This window comes from Anguilla anguilla, chromosome 3 (assembly GCF_013347855.1).
Source record: "Anguilla anguilla isolate fAngAng1 chromosome 3, fAngAng1.pri, whole genome shotgun sequence".
Classification (NCBI taxonomy): Eukaryota; Metazoa; Chordata; class Actinopteri; order Anguilliformes; family Anguillidae; genus Anguilla; species Anguilla anguilla.
The window spans coordinates 3,236,574-3,255,061 of NC_049203.1; the positions used below are offsets into that span (position 1 = coordinate 3,236,574).

Here is an 18,488-nt window from a genome sequence, read left to right on the forward strand (position 1 = left end):
GCTCGCAATTGGCTTTCCAATTGATCCCAAAGGTGTTGGATGGGGTTGAGGTCAGGGCTCTGCGCAGGCCAGTCAAGCTCTTCCACACCGATCTCGACCGTTTCCATATGCACCTCGCTGTGCGTCCAGGGGCACTGTCATACTGAAACAGGAAAGGGAAGGGCCTACCCAAAACTGCTGCAACAAAGTTGGAAGCACAGAATGGTCTAGCACATTATTGCATTAAGATTTACCTTCGCTGGCACTAAGGGGCTTAGCCCCAATCATGAAAAACAGCCCCAGTCCAGATGCTTTTGGTCACATAGTGTGTGTAGTGGTAAAAATAGGTTCAGTTTCTGTCCTTTTGTTTATAAACCAACATAATGGCTCCTACATGGTGTATTTTGGGGGGGGGCATTTTACACTCTCCATGTCAGCATTTGCAGGTTTGTCTCACCAGGGATTCGCCGTTCAGCTCAGTGTTCGTTTCCCGCCCCCCCCCACCCCCCCCCCAGAGGGATGTTATTTTAAAAGGGATCACTTCGATGACTCACCCCAGCTCAGAAGAGACGCACAATTACGCGAGAGAGCGAGCGCATGTCAGTCAACAGACCGTGAGTCAGTGCTGTGTTATTATAACACAATGGCTTCATCAGTCTAAAATACTACCCCGCGCAGTTTCAAGCACGAAACAATAAACTGTCATAAGTATAGTGCCCGCTAATGTTTTCCCTTGAAATTCAAATTAAACTTCTGCTCTCTGCGCCTGATATTAAAATTCTCCTTCAGCCGAGGCTGCTGATGAGCCGTTGGTGAAGTTGCAGCAAATCCTGTCTGATTTAAAAACAGGGGGATTGGAGTCCATGGTGGTACCGTAGACTGTAAAAACATGGACAAAGTCACCCATACTGGAGCCAAACGCACTGGCGCTAGTGAGCAAAGTCTCCCAACAAGACCAGGAAGTGAGCTTCAGAAACGCAGCCTTGATGTGGACTCGATCTACCTGGGCACGTCCCATTACTTTTCTCTCCTCCCCTCCTTTCCTCCACTCCTCCACTTCCACTCTTCTTCTCCCCTCCTTTCCTCCACTCCCCCACTTCCACTCCTCTTCTCCCCTCCTTTCCTCCACTCCCCCACTTCCACATCTCTCCTACCCTCCTTTCCTCCACTCGCCAACTTCCACTCATCTTCTCACCTCCTTTTCTCCACTCCCCCACTTCCACTCCTCTTCTCCCCTCCTTTTCTCCGCTCCCCCACTTCCACTCATGTCCTACCCTGTAGTATGGAGAGGAAAGGAGGGGAGGAGACAAGTTTGAAGCCGCTTCGCCAGTGCAGTTCTGTGAGCTTCCCACTCGTCTCCTCCAATAATGGGACACTGGCGGGAGGGAGGACACTAAGATCATTTTCGGGGCACGGAGGAGATGAGGTGGCATTTTTCAAGTATTGGGACACACACCCACAGACAGCCCCCCCCCCCCCCCCCCCCCCCAACACCAAGCCTAGGACTGTGGACCAATTGTACTGCCACTGTATGTCTCAATGCAGCCTCACGTTTCAGTGAAAGCCTTACAGCCGTACCTAAAATACTTCGGGCCTCAGGCAGTGGACGGACGTGTTTCCCGGTGAAAGTGAAATGTCAGGTGACGTCACCGCAGAAAGGGCCTGTCCTTCACAGTTGGCAGTCGCCCCCGTCGCCGCCCACAGCTAATGACCCGCGTGAGCGAGCGAGAGAGAGAGAGAGACCGCTAGGGCAGAAAGTGGAGCAGGCGAGATTCTGAAAGCCGGAGAGAGTTTTTTTTATTGCAGGACATTCAATTAATAAGCCCCAGCCGTCGCTCGCCCCTCAAATTCCTCCCGCGGAGGAGCTCCCGGATTAACTGATTTGTTAACCTACGTAGGCTACCTGATTTTAATTATTTTTCTCGTTCGGAGAACTGAGGCGCGTGTCCGCCTTTCATCCCACTAGCAATGGCCCCGTGCACTGCTATTCACTGCGATGAACTGCTGGCGCTGGTCTTCAAAACACTTCTTTTCAGCTATTAGCCATGGAACCGGCGTGTCCTTCAGTCATATAATCCGATTTTAAATGTATCGCGAAGACATTTTTCGTGTCCACGGAACATTAACTTACTTAGCCTATGATTTTTGCTTTTTACTAACTTACTTTGTAATATTAATTCAGGGCAGTGACAATTCTGTACGCGGTAAATCCATTTAAAAAATAAAGATATGCTTCTATTTTTTTTCAATCAGACCTACAGTGCAACCTGTAAATTTTCCGTTTGTTTGGCTCACACGTGCACTGAGCAGGTGTGCATTCGTGACCTTTTTACAAGTGAAATGTGTAGCTGCCCCTTTTATAAGTAAAGCTACAATCCAATGTGCCATCCACAAGACCTACAAAATAGAGACAGAGGGGGAGGGTTTTTATATATTAGTGGGTTTCCTGTAGGGTAGACCTACCTCAAAACGCCTGACAGCCGGCTTCCTCCACATCGTCGTCAGAGGCGCTTAAAACGCACGGGCGGCGTCGGTGCCTAATTTCAGACACAGAACATTACGCAAAGACCCGCACAGCCTGTCAGGGTTAGCCATAAACGTTAATCACGTCACGCTTGTGCAATCCGGCCTCGTTGAGCGGCAGATATACAGCCAAGCCTGGTTGGCAGCGTTGGCATGTGCATCACGGCGTTTTCTTTATTTATTTATTTATATATTTTTTTTACTGCGCTGCAATGACACATTCACTCTGGATGCCCAAACCATTCAACCAAAAGCTAACGGGAAAACTGCCTGCTATCTCAGCACCTCAACTGCGATGCAATTAGTGCGTCATCTAATCCCACGCAAGAGGATAAAAGGGTTTATTCGACGCAATCTTCGGAATCTGTAGAACTCCTCTTGAAAATGAAAAGTGCGCGTAAATCGGCACTCACGCTTGATGTGACATTTTATGCCTATTTTTGTAACTTCGATATCACATGTGCGTACACGTGTGGGTACTTGGCATCAGTTAATCAAACAAGTTGACATGTCAACGTTCAAAAGGTAATGCTCAATTCGCATGTTTAGCTCAGATCCAAGTTCTCAGACTGACTTCATATTCTGTATTGAACGTGACGACATTGGTTTTCGGGGGCGGGGCCTTCGTTTATGTAGGCAGTGCTGTCTCAGAGAAAATACCCCGGCCAACTGGCTAAACTCATACGTGGACCGAACAATTTTGATTAGAGAATTAGAGTAGTCGGCTATGAATCCTATTTATTTCGACGTTCACCTGTGAAACTGAAATGATGGGACGTCACGTGTGTGTGTGGTTTTTTTTTAATTCATTGTGTTCATTTCTAAAAGCTCCAAAACTGCACCACAAACCTATCATGTTGATATCATTTAAATGTAATCATGAAAGATGATGTGTGAATCCATTTTTGATTCCCACGCGTCATGCTTCCATAGTTCATGGTACAGTCCTTGTCTATGATGTCTATGAGCCACTGGTGAAAAGCTTGATGGGAATTATATTGCAATTCCAAATCAGAAAAACTGTTTTACAGAGCGGGACAGAATTTTGCCATTATTCAAACACTTGATTTTAAAATCTACGAAAATGAATAAATCAATATGTAGTACATGTTGCTGACACAACAAAAAGACATGGAAAGTGAAAGCTTTCAGCGTTACAGAACAGAAACTGAGGGTGAAATTACTTCGATTGCAAGTGTTCGACAGCTACCTGGCTGTGGCCTGTGATTTTTTAACAGCTTTTCCTTTCTGAGCCTACAGCACCATCTAGTGGACAACAGGAGAATACTGACGTTTTGGTAGGGACGAGATCACCACGTGGTCACAGAACACGTAACAAAAGTGTCACTGATCTATGGCAGCTGGTCACACCCAGTCACCATGCTGGGATAACAAATTATAAATACATTGGCTCTACCTTACCATCACATGACTTGATACTTACCATCAAAGGGCTGGGTTTCACAGACACAGATTAAGTCCAGTCCAAGACTAAATTCAGTTTTGAATGGAGATTCTCCATGCAAAACTAAATGTGGTCCAGGACTAAACTTATTCTGTGTCGTTAAAACCTGGCCCTAAGTATTACAGGTTACTTATTTTCAGAAGTCCATCCAGCACTTACAACTTCTCAGGAGGCTAAGTAACTTTCCTGTGAGTCAAGGCACATTGGAAACTGTGTGCAAGCGTGTTGTGGAGAGCAGTCCTATCTTTTAACACTCTTACTGTTACAAAAACCTATGGTCTAGGAGCAGCGCCACCCCTGAGCTTTTTGGGGTCCGATACAATATCAAAAATAACAAAAAATCGGAGACCAGGACAGCAATAGTGCCCTGGTCTGAGATCATAATCTCAACCCCCCCCCACCCCCCATTATGTGCAGGTTCCTCTGGCAAATTGCCAGACAAGGCCAACAAGATGAATAAATGACCTTTCCAATCCACTTTCCTGTCAATTTGAAAAAAAAAAAACTATCATCCGAAAGATGTTTTTTTTAAAACTAGACTGCTGGAAAAGCGTCACATTGTTACGAAATCTTTCATTCCAATGATTCTGCAATTAGCAGATGGATTGCTGATATTAACCCTTTAAAGTGTAAGATCACAAAAAGATCAAAAGTATGCGATATGAGAATGTTCTGAACTGAACGCTCTAATGCTGATGTAATAATGACAACTGGTGACTAAAAGCAATGGGGTTCTAGAACACTGACTTTCGAAAAAAAAAAAGAAAGAAAAGGAAAAAAACGTTCCAAAAAGGCCTACTCTTCAAAGGGTTTAAGATCGTGGTGATGGATGGATGCTTCATGTTCCTTTATTGTCTGTTTACGGAATTAATGTTGACGGCTGTTGTCAAGCCAAATGCAAATTTGCGCGTCACCAATGGACAATGAAGCTTCTATTCTGTCCTCTCTTTGCAATGAGAGCCAAGCAGTCTGCAGATGTTCGTAGAGCAGTGTCAACAATGCAGGCTGACGGTGGTGGTGGTGTAATGGTGTGGGGACAGTCCCTTTGAGCACCATTTTGAATGCCACAGCGTACCTAATCATTGCTGATCATGTACCTCCCCTTTATGGCCACAGTCAACCCTTTTCTTCCCCAAATGGAACTTCCCTGCAGGATAATGTGCCATGCAGTCCTGGGTCAAATACGCATTTGTTTTGGATTCAACTACTTTTTGTACGCTTTACTGATCTTGTCTGGCGTATTGGAACCAATGAAATACTCTGAAAAAGAAGAGCAAACTCCGCCTTCTGGCCATATTGGCAGGCTCAGTCACACCAGGCAAGATCAACAGAGCACAGAAAAGTGTTCAAATCCTAAACAAATGCGTATTTGCCCCAGGTCTGGTGCCGTGTCAGAAAGCGTGCATCATCTCCGGCTAGGTCCACGAATATGGCAGTGACTTCAGGTCCCTCCCATCAGCCTGCAAGGTCACCCCCAGATCTCAGTCCGACAGACGGCCTTTGTGAGCAATTGACACCGCAAACGTGCAGCCGACGAAGAATCACCAGGAACTGTGTGATGCTATCAGCACTGACCAAATTCCTTCCGGAATGATTCCAGCACCTTGCTGAACCCATGGCTGTTCCAAGGTCGAAAGGGGGTCCTACCCGGTACCAGAGAGGTAACCAAATAAATTGGCGGGTGAGTATGTATATATATTTATATATGTGTGTATATATACATATACATGCCTACAAATCCATAATCAAAGACTGTACAGGAGGCAGGGAGGAATATTCACGCTATCGGTTATTATTGGACACTGATTTGCATCAGTATCTCGGTCTGTATAGCCACTCGATTTCCTTTAGAGAACAAAGTTCCCCTGTTCTCGGACAGTTGTCACCTATACCTGCTTCATGGAGCCTGTAGTGTAGTGCACGAGGATTTTGAAAAGGTAAAAAAGATGCAGTTTATAGGGAATCTTTCTGGTGTTTAAGTGCAAGTACACACCGATGGAGAAAACGTTGTCTAATTGTGTATTTGAGTGTGTGTTTAATGTATAATCTGTGACAAGGCTGGTTTCTTAGTAAATGTATTTTTGACTGATGCATTGCCAGTAAATGATACGACACACACGCTGTGATCAGGTTTATCAGACTGTCTTCACGTTTCCACTCAGCTTTCTAACTATTGTCATGTTGTCGTTTCCTGCGATTCGCCTGTTTACTGTTCAGCTGCAACGCTCGTTTACTTGTAAGTTCTTATGACTCATTCATTTATTAATTTAATTCCGTATCACACTCCCTGAAAGTATTTAAACAGTGCTGGCTGTTTCTGAAATGCGATACATTACAGTAACGTCGGGGTACAGAGGACTAGACTAAGTGAGTACTTGTGTTCCATCTGAATGCTCATTTCTTCTGTTTGAGCCTGGCAGATTTCTCCTGTGAAGCATGACAGCCACTGGACTTTACATTTATCTTATTGCTGGCCTTTCTCTATGTAAGGAATCATTTCATCTCAATGATTTTGTATGTATGTATCTGTGTATGCATGTCTGTATGTACAGGATGTAAGTATGTATGTGCATACAGTGAGTTCATACAGTGCCCTCCATAATGGCACAGATTTCTTGGTTGTATTCCACAATTTTAGATCTGTAATCAAACAATATCATGTTATGTCATGTTAGGTCGCATTACATTACATTAACTTACATGTTACCTTACACAATATTTTACATCACATCACAACATAACACATCGCAGACTGGTGTTAAGACTCCAACTCTCTCAAAAAAAGTCTTGTGATGTTTAATGAACCCACATACAGGGCTGGTCACTGAAGAGCAGGTGGTACCCGATAAAACGAGCTCAGCCGACGTATGTCAATCCATCAAAGGCCATAAATCCTGCCTTCCGCACTGCGAACAACGGCAAGGTACTAAATCGCCATTCATTCATTCATTCATTCATCCGTCCATTCATTCATTCATTCATTCATCCGTCCATTCATTCATCCATTCATCCGTTCATTCATTCATTCATTCATCCATTCGTTCATTCATTCATTCATCCGTTCATTCATTCATCCATTCATTCATTCATTCATTCATTCATCCGTCCATTCATTCATTCATTCATTCATCGGTTCATTCATTCATTCATTCATTCATCCGTTCATTCATTCATGCGTTCATTTGTTCATTTGGCCGCCGTGATTATGTTGCCAGGCTGGGTCAACACTCTTAATCTCTTAAAACAAAACGAGATGTTTAATAAACTTTTACATACAGGGCCAATGACTGATTCAGCCGGAAATTGTACACCTGTCACAGGGAATCACTTCTGCTTTCCTTACTGTGATGAACAAAAAGGTACCACATTGACATTCATTCATTCATTCATTTATGCACTGTTCACTGTAGCTCACTGCTCCCTTATTCATTTATATATATATTTTACTGTATTCTCTTATTTATTTATTTATTTATTTTTAAATTAATACAGTTGGTTGCCAACAGCAAGATACTTGCAAATCTGGTGAGTTTGTCCTACTGCATTGCTGTTTTTGCTATAAGGTATCGTAATGCTAATACGATTAGCCATGCTAGTGGAAGTATAGCGCTCAAGAAATGTTTTGCACTCTAACACTATGCCATTCTCCTCCCCAGTAATTCAAAATAGCTGCCTAAAAGGTATTCAGATTTTTTTCTCTCTTTTTTAAAATAACAAAATACATGTATCAGTTTGATTTGTATTAGTACGTATATGTACTGGTACATAATGTACTTTCCACTCAGTTAAATGAGTTTCGACAGAGTTAGTTATTCGCTTTCCAACAAATTAATTGTCTTATTTATTTAGTTATTGTCTTAAACGTCACAAATATCTCAGCTTAAATGCACGTTCTAAAATTGATAAACTGAGCTGTTTTTTAAAATTGTTTCAGAGGGGTGCGAACTGTGTGAGAATGCAAGAAAGGACAGCAATGAAACAAAATGCACCAAAAGTTAGTACTATGCCTCACTATTGAAAGTTCTTGTATGATCAAAATGGAGTCATAGCAGTGTGTCAAGCAATGCATTGAAATGCCTATCCTAGTGTGTGTTAGTAGGCACCATTAAGGAGCTGTGTCTAGTAGTCATGTTCTGCCTCTCAACTGTAAATTGTCCTTGATTTAAATTTTAAAAAATACAAAAAATCATAAAAGTTTAAAATAGCTTGGTGCACAAAAACATTCAGTTGTGCAACCACAAGATGTTTCTTCTCTTTTCAGAACTGACTCCTGATTGCATTAAAGGTATGCAATATTCCCTTATCAATCATGGACCTGGGGCACCTGTGCTTTAAAAAAATAAGATAAAACTCGTCTGCCAAAAGGCAGATGGTATGGGCCTCAGCAAATGTTGGTGTCTGCGCCTGTGACTGGTCAAAATCAGGACCCTGAGCAAAGAAAGTCACTCCCCCCCCCCCCGAGATGCCACTGGTTTCGAGACCCCCCCGTTCTCCTCCACTTCAGATTTCCTGGTGGAGGTGACCACAGGTTCCTTCACCGTGGACGAGGGCGCCAGCCTAAACCTGACCTGCAGCTACAACCTGTCCTCCCAGACCAACGAGTCCGTGAAGTTCGCCTGGTTCCGGAACGGCGAACTGCTGAAAAACGCTCTCGGCCAGTTCCTGTTCCTGCCCAAGCTCTTCAGGAAAGACGAAGCGGCGTTCTTCTGCGGCGTGCTGAGTGACTGCGGGTTCTTCTTCTCGGAAAGGAAGCTCGTCGTCGTTAAAGGTAAACGTACCCCCTCCTTGCCGAGCGGTCAGCGACCCGGCCCCGTGGCCTGAAGGTCACATGGTTTTGAGTCTCTGTCGTACCCTTGAGCGTGGTACTCAACCCGTATCGCTTCGGTATACATCCAGCGTTATGAATGGATGCTATTTTTAAAAAAGCGTTAGCTACTCTTTATAAGAATAATGTAGAGTTCTACGCCTGAGAAAAGAGTTAGAAATGTGTTAGAAGCTCCCCTACGGACATTCACTGAGAAACCCAAGCGTGGTGCTTGGTAGGACATGACTTTAGCCTTTGAAAGGTTGTTGGCCTTAAATTGTCCAACCAAACACTGTCACTGGTTTGTTGCTTTTTTTAAAGTTTTTTTTTTTTTTGGATTGTTGACTTCCTTCTGCATTCAAATTAAAACGTAAATACGAACTTAAGCTTAAATAACGTTGACAGTAATTACGTAATTTGTTCAGTTACCGGTGAAGAGACCCCTGGTGACCTTTTAAAGCTTTCTCACGTCAAGAGCATACAGTTGAGCAAAGATCTTCCACTCACACGTTTCTGGTTTCTCACGCTGACCGCTGAAGACAGCGGCGCGCTCATCATCATCGTCTGTGGCGTGGCCGCGGTGGTCATTCTGCTGCTGCTGGCTTTGGGGATGAAGGTGATGGTGAAGAGGGAGATGGGTGAGTGACACACACGAGCGCGCACGCACGCAGCACACGCACGCAGCACACGCACGCAGCACACACGCGTGCGTTCTCATGATCTAAATCCATGATCTCCTCGCGTTTCCCGGTCCCCAGAGCAGAACAGGAGCAGGAGGGAACCGGACACCCACACGGAAGAGAACATCTACGACCCCGTCACCCTGGACTCCATCACCTCGGCCTCCTGGTGAACATGCGGCTGGGGGGGGGGGGGGGGGGGGGGAGTCGGAGTTAAACTTTTTATCCTTTTGCACGTGACGCGAGTGCCCGGACTGACGCTTGTGGTGTCTCAGAATTAGCAGTTGGCTCTTAGAATGGCTCTTTAGGCCGTAGGGCAAAATGACAAATCTAGATGAATTGAATGACCTGTTCTCATATTTTAAATGTTCTTATAATTTGACCTTACCACTCTGGTTTATACTTGTTATTTATCAAAAGATGGCCACTTTCCCTGGTGATTTATTTTATTTATTTTATTATTTTTTTATTTCTGTCCAACTGTATTTTCTTCTTCTTCTCTCTCCTCAGATTTTGGGACAGGAACAGAGGACACCAAAGCTTCCCATCATCCAGACCGATTCTACTCTAAGTTCCCTTTCTTATCCTCAGTTCCTGTTACTGCATAAGTGGCTTGTGAATTTGTGCAGATGTCTATCCCTGTAGCTCTGACTCACTGTATTTTGGTAGGGCTTTGGTTTTGTGGTAATAGAGAAACCCAGCTGTGAATAAAATCTCTTCCAATCTCTCTGCTGTCTGAACATTACCTGCACACCAACTGAGACAGAACAGCACGAAGGAGAGCTGAATTGCACCTGTTCAGAACGTAAATAGCAGAGGGAAAAGGTTCAGGGGTTTAACGTAGTGTTCAGGTGATGGGATAGTGTTCTGCTTAGAGAGATGGTGTTTAGGTGTGAATAGCAGGGAAATAATGTTCAGGGGTTTAAGGTAATGTTCATTTGACAAAAATATCATTCTCCCTAAAGGGATGGTGTTCAGGTGTAATGGCTGAGTGTTAACATTCAAGGGTTTAAGGTAGTGTTCAGGTGACAGGAACCATGTTCTGCTTAGAGAGATGGTGTTTAGGTGTGAATGGCGGATGGATAATGTTCAGGGGTTTAAGGTAGTGTTCGGATGATGGTGTTCAGGCGTGAATAGCAGAGGGAAAAGGTTCAGGGGTTTAACGTAGTGTTCAGGCGATGGGGATAGTGTTCTGCTTAGAGAGATGGTGTTCAGATGTGAATAGCAGAGGGATAATGTTCAGGGGTTTATGGCAGTGTTCAGGTGACAGAAACAGTGCTCTACTGAGAGCACCGGTGTTCAGGTGTGATTGGCAGCTGGATTCCTATGTGTTCAGCAAGTACCCGCAGGTTGTCAGTTGACCCCAGTGAGATGCATGCTGGGCCTAGTAGCCCTATAGCTTTACCGTAACACACCGCGGTTTATAGTGGGGAAAAGTGCTCACGTGCTTCACAGATGAGCAGATTGAAACCACAGCTTCTGCCCCCGTCCCCCCTACCCTGAGTGTGACCACTCCAGGGCCCTGTGTCACGAAAGCAGGATTACTGAGTTAGCTGTGTAACGGCGTTGAGTGAAAACCCGGAACAACTCTTTTTACCTCCATGTCCATGTTCCAGATTTGGGAGGGTTCTCCGGGTTTTACTCAGCGCAGTTATCCAGCTGACTCAGTAATCCTGCTTTGTGACACAGGCCCCAGAGCCTTCCAGTTGTCTAAGGTTCATAAGTGGGTGCTCTAAGGCTATATTTTTATTTTCTCCCTGGTACTTCATTTATAAATGCAACTGACTGGCCAGAGATTCAGCTCACCTGGTGTCCCAGGTTTAAATCAGTCCTGATTGGAGGGGAGGAATGAAAACCAGCAGCACTGCTGGCCTTGAGGGCCAGATTTGAGTCTCCCCAATGTACATATTGCACACAAACAAAACCACTATTTGCTATTTGAATGTTTAATATTTCTAGTCGTCTGCAGCCTTCTTCACGAAAAGGTTGGTAAACATTCCACCAGTTGGAATGAGATTTAATACTAAATGTGTAAAGTGTATGTAAGTGTATGTATACGTGTACTACGGAAGATGGATGAAATGGCTTCTCAAGTACTTCTGGGAATGAGAAGAAAAGAAGATGAGGGACTGAGGTCCTTCGTTCTGAGAATGCGGCGGTAGGCTACGGTTCTTCCCCGCCCACTTCGCTGAGTGACAGGTGGTGTGTGAGGATAATCCAGGTAAATCTTCATCACGCGAGGAGATGAGGTGGGGGGAGGGGGGGCGGGGGGGTGTGTCAGTGCACGTAAAAGACGGGAGCTAATTCTGGCCTCCTAATCCAGCCCAGGCCCTCCCACTTTCCCTAAGGGGGGGGGGGGGGTAGTGTGGTGGGGGTGGAGGCTGCGGACACCTCAGTCCCAGCCTGGCACACCGAACTGAAAACAGGCCGTCGGAACCTGAGGAACCCACGCCAGGTTTACAGGGGGGGCAGGGGGGACCCCTTACAGAGCGACACGCCTGCAGTCTTTGCTGGAGAATGTAGCTGCACCTTCTCCACCTGCTGACCAAAATACACTGCACAAGATGGGAGCACCTGAGAAGGTAAGCCGCTTGAGACGGGGTACCCCTCCCTGGTTCTGGGGTACCCACCTGCGTGCGCTGCTTTTCCTTCCAAATGTAAAGTCAATTCCTGAAATGTAAAGAGCTGTCCAGTGGTTGTTCATTCGACACGTCAAATGGGACTCTTCTTAGTGACGACTTACCCTCCTATTCAAGAAAAACAGACAATCCTGTTGCAGAGAATGACTATTCCACATGATGTTTGATGATTTTTAATTTAGCGTGCACTAGCGTTCCCCCTGGACTGGGGTCGGGAACACTGCATGACAACAGTGAACTCTTCTTGATGCGAGTTGAGACCGGTGAAGATCGGTGTGACCTTCTGACTGCTGCTCTTGGAAGAAGCTTGCTGGTTTTTTTCTTTTTTTTTTAAGAGACGCCATCTGTTCGTTGAGGACTAAAGATATAGGGGGAGGGGGGTCATGGGAGGGCCATAAGCTAGCAAAGTTTCACAAGCTTTTGGGAGAAGACTCTGAGAGAAGACTCTGGTGTTTCCTTTAAGAATAGTAATATACTCAGTGTTTCTGCTGCCCTAGGCGAGACTGCAAACCGGGGGGGGGGGGGAGAGGTTGAGGGTGGGGGGGGGTGTTCGGGGGGGGGGGGGGCACAAACTATCATGGATGCATGGACTATCATAAGGTGTATTCATTTGCATAGACTGCCCATTTCTCTTATGCATAGAACAGGCTCCGAATGTACAAATCCCAATCTTGGTCCGTCTGTTTATATTTAACTGTAGTCATATTCCTTGATTGCTCTGGCTCTGCGACGGTTGTGTTTTGGTTTTAAAATGAAGAACCCTCTGTGCCCTTTCACCAGCAGCCAACACTTCATTACATCAATCAGCCGCCTATTACCTGAACAGGCCCACAGATAAACATCTCTGCCATTCTAAACGGAGTCAAGGACTACTTTAAGTCTGCAAAACAGGTAGACAGAATAGACCCCCAATTGACCTTTTAAAGATTGCCCCGTGACCGGAACGACAATTTAATAAGGTCAACAGCATAAGAGGCTCCAATTTTGTCTAAATATCTGACGAACTGCTTCACAAAATGCAGTTAAGCGCTCGTCTGGCGTTTAGAACTTGCAGCACCTGCGAGCTGCATGCCAACACGCCGTTGTCAAGTACCGGCTAATTATTCACGAATATTCATCAGGCGTAATCGTTTTTCCTGAAATCCGTGCCTTTACTCCTCAAATCGAGATAATCACCTGTAACCGTGGTGATCCTGCCAAATAAAGCATGTTAATTGGCACAGCAAATTACTTTGACGTTCGTCGGTCATCTCAAAAAAAAAATCTAACGTAGGTGCACCCGCAAAATCTTTCTTTCAGCATCTCAATGAACATGCACGCACGTTTGATCACACACACACACACACACACACACACACGCACACGCACTCACACACACACATCTGCATGAGCATGTTTAAGAGAAAGAGACAAAGAACGCGATCATAATGTCTGTGATCTCACTGGATGAATGAATGCCTGAACATGGCTTGTACATGAATGAGTGACACACTTCCTGTGTCGCTCAGGGACTCTTCTCAGTCATAGAGAAACTGAAGGGTGCCGCGGAACAGGAAGTGAGGATCGTCCTCCTGGGTCTGGACAACGCGGGGAAGACCACGCTGCTCAAGAAGCTTGCCTCCGAAGACATCAGCACCATCACGCCCACACAGGTGAGACCAGCACCATCACCCCCACACAGGTGAGACCAGCACCATCACGCCCACACAGGTGAGACCAGCACCATCACCCCCACACAGGTGAGACCAGCACCATCACCCCCACACAGGTGAGACCAGCACCATCACGCCCACACAGGTGAGACCAGCACCATCACCCCCACACAGGTGAGACCAGCACCATCACGCCCACACAGGTGAGACCAGCACCATCACCCCCACACAGGTGAGACCAGCACCATCACCCCCACACAGGTGAGACCAGCACCATCACCCTCACACAGGTGAGACCAGCACCATCACTGCCACACAGGTGAGATTAGCACCATTACCCCCACACAGGTGAGACCAGCACTATCACCCCCACACAGGTGAGACCAGCACCATCACCCCCACACAGGTGAGACCAGCACCATCACGCCCACACAGGTGAGATCAGCACCATCACCCCCACACAGGTGAGATCAGCACCATCACCCCCACACAGGTGAGACCAGCACCATCACGCCCACACAGGTGAGACCAGCACCATCACCCCCACACAGGTGAGACCAGCACCATCACCCCCACACAGGTGAGACCAGCACCATCACTGCCACACAGGTGAGACCAGCACCATCACTGCCACACAGGTGAGACCAGCACCATCACCCCCACACAGGTGAGACCAGCACCATCACCCCCACACAGGTGAGACCAGCACCATCACCCTCACACAGGTGAGACCAGCACCATCACTGCCACACAGGTGAGATTAGCACCATTACCCCCACACAGGTGAGACCAGCACTATCACCCCCACACAGGTGAGACCAGCACCATCACCCCCACACAGGTGAGACCAGCACCATCACGCCCACACAGGTGAGATCAGCACCATCACCCCCACACAGGTGAGATCAGCACCATCACCCCCACACAGGTGAGACCAGCACCATCACGCCCACACAGGTGAGACCAGCACCATCACCCCCACACAGGTGAGACCAGCACCATCACTGCCACACAGGTGAGATTAGCACCATTACCCCCACACAGGTGAGATCAGCACCATCACGCCCACACAGGTGAGTGAGAGACCCCCCAACACACATACAGAAACAGGCCCCAGAGACCCCCCAAACAGTCTGCTCTTACTGCAGCCTGTAGAGCCGTTAGCCTGAGGTGTGAGTTTGTCAGATATTTAGATATTTTTCATTGAGTTTGTAAACTGTTTTCCCGGGGTGTTGACAATGTTAGACAATGTACTACGTAGCGTGAAAGGCAGTCTAACAAACCTGAGCATTTAAAACAAGCAAAACTGTGTGGGAGTTTATGTTCCTATATCTCAGGGAACCCTTGCCCCCCCCCCCCCGCCCCCCCCTCGCCACCTCACCATGCCCCCTGGTTTGTAAGCAGCCTCGCCTTTTCCACCCTTGGCTTTAATTCATCCTGGCGCACCGCGGCTCTTGGCCCCGTTACATTACCACGCAGTTTAATCCTCGCCTGCCTCTTGAACCCTGTGTCCCCGGAGCCATTTTGGCTCGGAATAGCGGCTCGGCTCCTCGGTCTGTTTGCGGAGACGCACACCGCTGGGAATTTTAGCAGTGGAAACTGCAGTGTGTGTGTGGGCCGTGTGTTTGGCCAGCTCTTCTGTGTGTTTTGGCCAGAGCTCTCTCTCTCTCAATGGGACAGGCATAGAGATCAAGAACAGTAAATTTATTTTTTGAGGTTTTTTTGTATAGTTGAGGGGTCCCTTCGCAGAGAATCAGCCTACTCTAGCCACAGAACTGTTCCACTAATCTTCATAACATATGAATGGGGTAATCTGATAATCTGTGTCCACTACCAGCCCATCCAGGTGGTATGTAGATTCAGTGGATCTGAATAGCAGCTGAATTGATGTCTATGAATACACAACTTGTTTGTGATGGCATAGCGCCTCTCTGGGATAAGATTTAGAGGTGGGGGGGGGGTCTGTTTTAAATGGGGGCCAGGGATCGTAAAACACTGATTTCATGGAGTGAGCTTTGACAGACATTTAAGACAGAAAAGTAGGACGGTAGGGGAAGCGTGTGAGGGTTGAATAGGATTAGCGAGGGGGATTTAACACTTCAGAAATACCGTGCGGGTGAATGGGGTCCTCTGTGTCTGTGTATTCTGCAACCCCATAAGATGGATCATACGTTTAAAAAAAAACATTTTTGAGAGCAGCTCAAGCTGTTGATCCAGAAGGTGTCTGTGACAAGCCATTCCGCTGTGGTTAACTCTTAAGAATGAGGGTGGGGAGGCCATGTAGTATAATGGCTAGGGAACAGTTTTTTCTTATAACCTAGAGGCTGCAGGTTTGACTCACAGGGGAACACTGCTGCTGTGCCCTTGCTTAAGGTATATAAATTGAAATGATACAGTATAGCTATCCTTATGGGCTTACGCTATGTAAGGCACTCTGGTTAAGTGCGGTTGCTAGATGGCTAAAATGTTTCAAGTGTTTTTTTGTTTGGTTTTTTGTTCAGGGATTTAACATCAAGTGTGTGGCCTCAAATGGCATGAAGCTGAACGTGTGGGACATCGGGGGGCAGAGGAAGATCCGCTCCTTCTGGAAAAAGTACTTAGACAACACAGATTTGCTGGTGAGTGTTCTGCGTGCTCACTCGCTCAACTTTTACATGATTGCAACCGGAACAATATTCAACTTGACTCACCTTAGTCAAATCCCCGTACAGTACTCTGTACTGAGTTCTGGGGGGTCTTTGGCACGGAACTGTGGTCATCTAGGTGTGCTACAAACTGAAAGACAAATTCATGAGTGAATGCAGGAGTCGTGCTCTTTCAATCCTCAGTGATCTAGAACTACATTGCTTTCAAGTAGCTTTACCACGAGTGATTGTTACATCATCAGCATTAGAATGTTCAGTTGAGAGCGTTCTATTCACAAATTTGCCAATCTCACACCTGAAAGGGTTAAAGAACGCTGAAGTCTGCCTTTTCCTTTCAGATCTACGTCATAGATAGTGCCGACAAGAAGCGGTTTGAGGAGACAGGGCAGGTAAAGTCTGAAAAAAAATGATTGCGTCGTCTTTTTAAATTTCCTGTCTCTAGAGTGCTATTACTAGCCTAGGGCAGAGAAGGACATTGGTGCTTCTCATCAGTTCTCCAGTCTTGTTTTGAAGAGTGCGGTGTGAATACTGTCTGTGGGATTTGAATTTTGAGAATATTAAACAGTATTGTGTCGTGGCTAGACTCACTGCATATGAAAAGCATACAAGGAAAGTGAAAAATTATCTAGTATCCTAGGAAAGATCTGTACCCTAATTCAGGGCTGCCCAACTCTGATCCTGGAGATCTGCCATCCTGTAGGTTTTTATTTCAACTCTAACAAAGCACACCTCACATTTAACAGCTTGAGATCTTGTTGAGCCGCTGATTAGTAGAACCAGGTGTACCAAATTAGGATTGAAATGAAAACCTAAGGGACTGTAGATCTCCAGGAGCAGGATTGTCAGCCCCAGCCTAAATGATAACTGCACTACCTGTTCACTCTGACCACGGTCTCAGTGCTGCCCCCCGGTGGCTCTGCCTGTGCCTGCAGGAGCTCTCCGAGCTGGTGCTGGAGGAGAACCTGCAGGGCGTGCCCATCCTCATCTTCGCCAACAAGCAGGACCTGGCCACGGCCTCCGCCGCCAGCGACATCGCCGAGGGGCTCAGCCTGCACACGTACCGCGACCGCCAGTGGCAGATCCAGGCCTGCTCCGCACTGTCCGGGGAGGGGGTGCAGGTACACCGTCCACCACCAGGGGGCGAGGGGGAGGGTGAGGAGGGGGCGAGGGGGTGCAGGTACGCTGTCCACCACCAGGGGGCGAGGGGGAGGGCGAGGAGGGGGTGAGGGGGTGCAGGTACGCCGTCCACCACCAGGGTGCGGGGGTGAGGGTGAGGCGGGGGCGAGGGGGTGCAGGTACGCTGGCGACCACCAGGGGGCATGGGTGAGTGCAAGGCGAGGGGGAGATGTACCATCCTGCCGGTTTTCATTTCAGACCTAATTTGGCACACCTGACTCTGCTAATTGGGAGCAAAAGAAAGACTTCTAGTTGTCTGAATGAAGGGTGCTTTGTTTGGATTGGAGTGAAAACCTACAGGACTGAACCTACAGAACAAGAAGAAAATGTAAAGGTAGCCTCTTCTGTTGATTTATGCTTATTCTGTTCTCTCTTTTTTTCTGTAACAGGATGGCATGAATTGGATTTGTAACAGCATCTGCAATCTGAAAAAATGAGCCTGGTCAACCACGGCTTCGACCGCACTACTTTGAAGTGAAGACCCCTCAGATACTTTTGTTCTCCCCTTGGTTTATACACTTCCTGGTTGTATTTCATTACTGTGATGTAATTGTGAATTAACTAATCACCATGACGATGGAAACAATTTTGAGTGGTGCCCCCATGAGTACTGCTTCAAAGTAACAATGCCAATCAGGCACCATGCAACATTAGGTGCTCACACGCATGCACACACACACACACACACACACACACACTCATGCAGAAACACACACACAAACACACACACACACACACACACACACACACACACACTCATGCAGAAACACACACACAAACACACACACACACACACACACACACACCAAGAGTTGGCAAATTGTAATGCCATTTCTGGACGGTTAGTGAGGCAAACTCCATGTGATTTGAAACTGCCCTGGTGTAAAACAACTGTGAAGGTGAAGGAGAAAATGGTGAGAAGTCT

The 18,488-nt window shown here is 46.7% G+C and overlaps 2 protein-coding genes across 5 annotated transcripts; both read left to right on the forward strand.

Annotated features, from left to right (window-relative positions):
- Positions 1–5,351: 5,351 nt before the first annotated feature.
- Positions 5,352–10,178, forward strand: LOC118224021. Of its 4 annotated transcripts, none has more exons than XM_035411171.1 (12): positions 5,352–5,648; positions 6,388–6,452; positions 6,783–6,890; positions 7,246–7,326; positions 7,460–7,492; positions 7,624–7,647; positions 7,902–7,961; positions 8,229–8,252; positions 8,472–8,735; positions 9,311–9,409; positions 9,530–9,620; positions 9,962–10,178. In XM_035411171.1, coding segments are annotated over exons 2-12 (834 nt in total). In that variant the 5' UTR covers positions 5,352–5,648; positions 6,388–6,403; the 3' UTR covers positions 9,963–10,178. The 4 variants fall into 4 exon arrangements, with proteins under 4 accessions (XP_035267062.1, XP_035267064.1, XP_035267061.1 ...); XM_035411173.1 differs by lacking the exon at positions 5,352–5,648 and adding an exon at positions 5,833–5,904 and having other exon boundaries at positions 6,380–6,452; XM_035411170.1 differs by lacking the exon at positions 5,352–5,648 and adding an exon at positions 5,833–5,904.
- A 1,689-nt stretch (positions 10,179–11,867) lies between these two features.
- LOC118224048 (ADP-ribosylation factor-like protein 3) lies at positions 11,868–18,028 on the forward strand. The gene is made up of 6 exons (XM_035411201.1): positions 11,868–12,033; positions 13,599–13,742; positions 16,244–16,360; positions 16,726–16,776; positions 17,320–17,505; positions 17,953–18,028. Exons 1-6 carry the CDS (start codon positions 12,016–12,018, stop codon positions 17,998–18,000), a joined length of 564 nt encoding a protein of 187 aa, XP_035267092.1. The 5' UTR covers positions 11,868–12,015; the 3' UTR covers positions 18,001–18,028.
- The last annotated feature ends 460 nt before the right edge of the window (positions 18,029–18,488 follow it).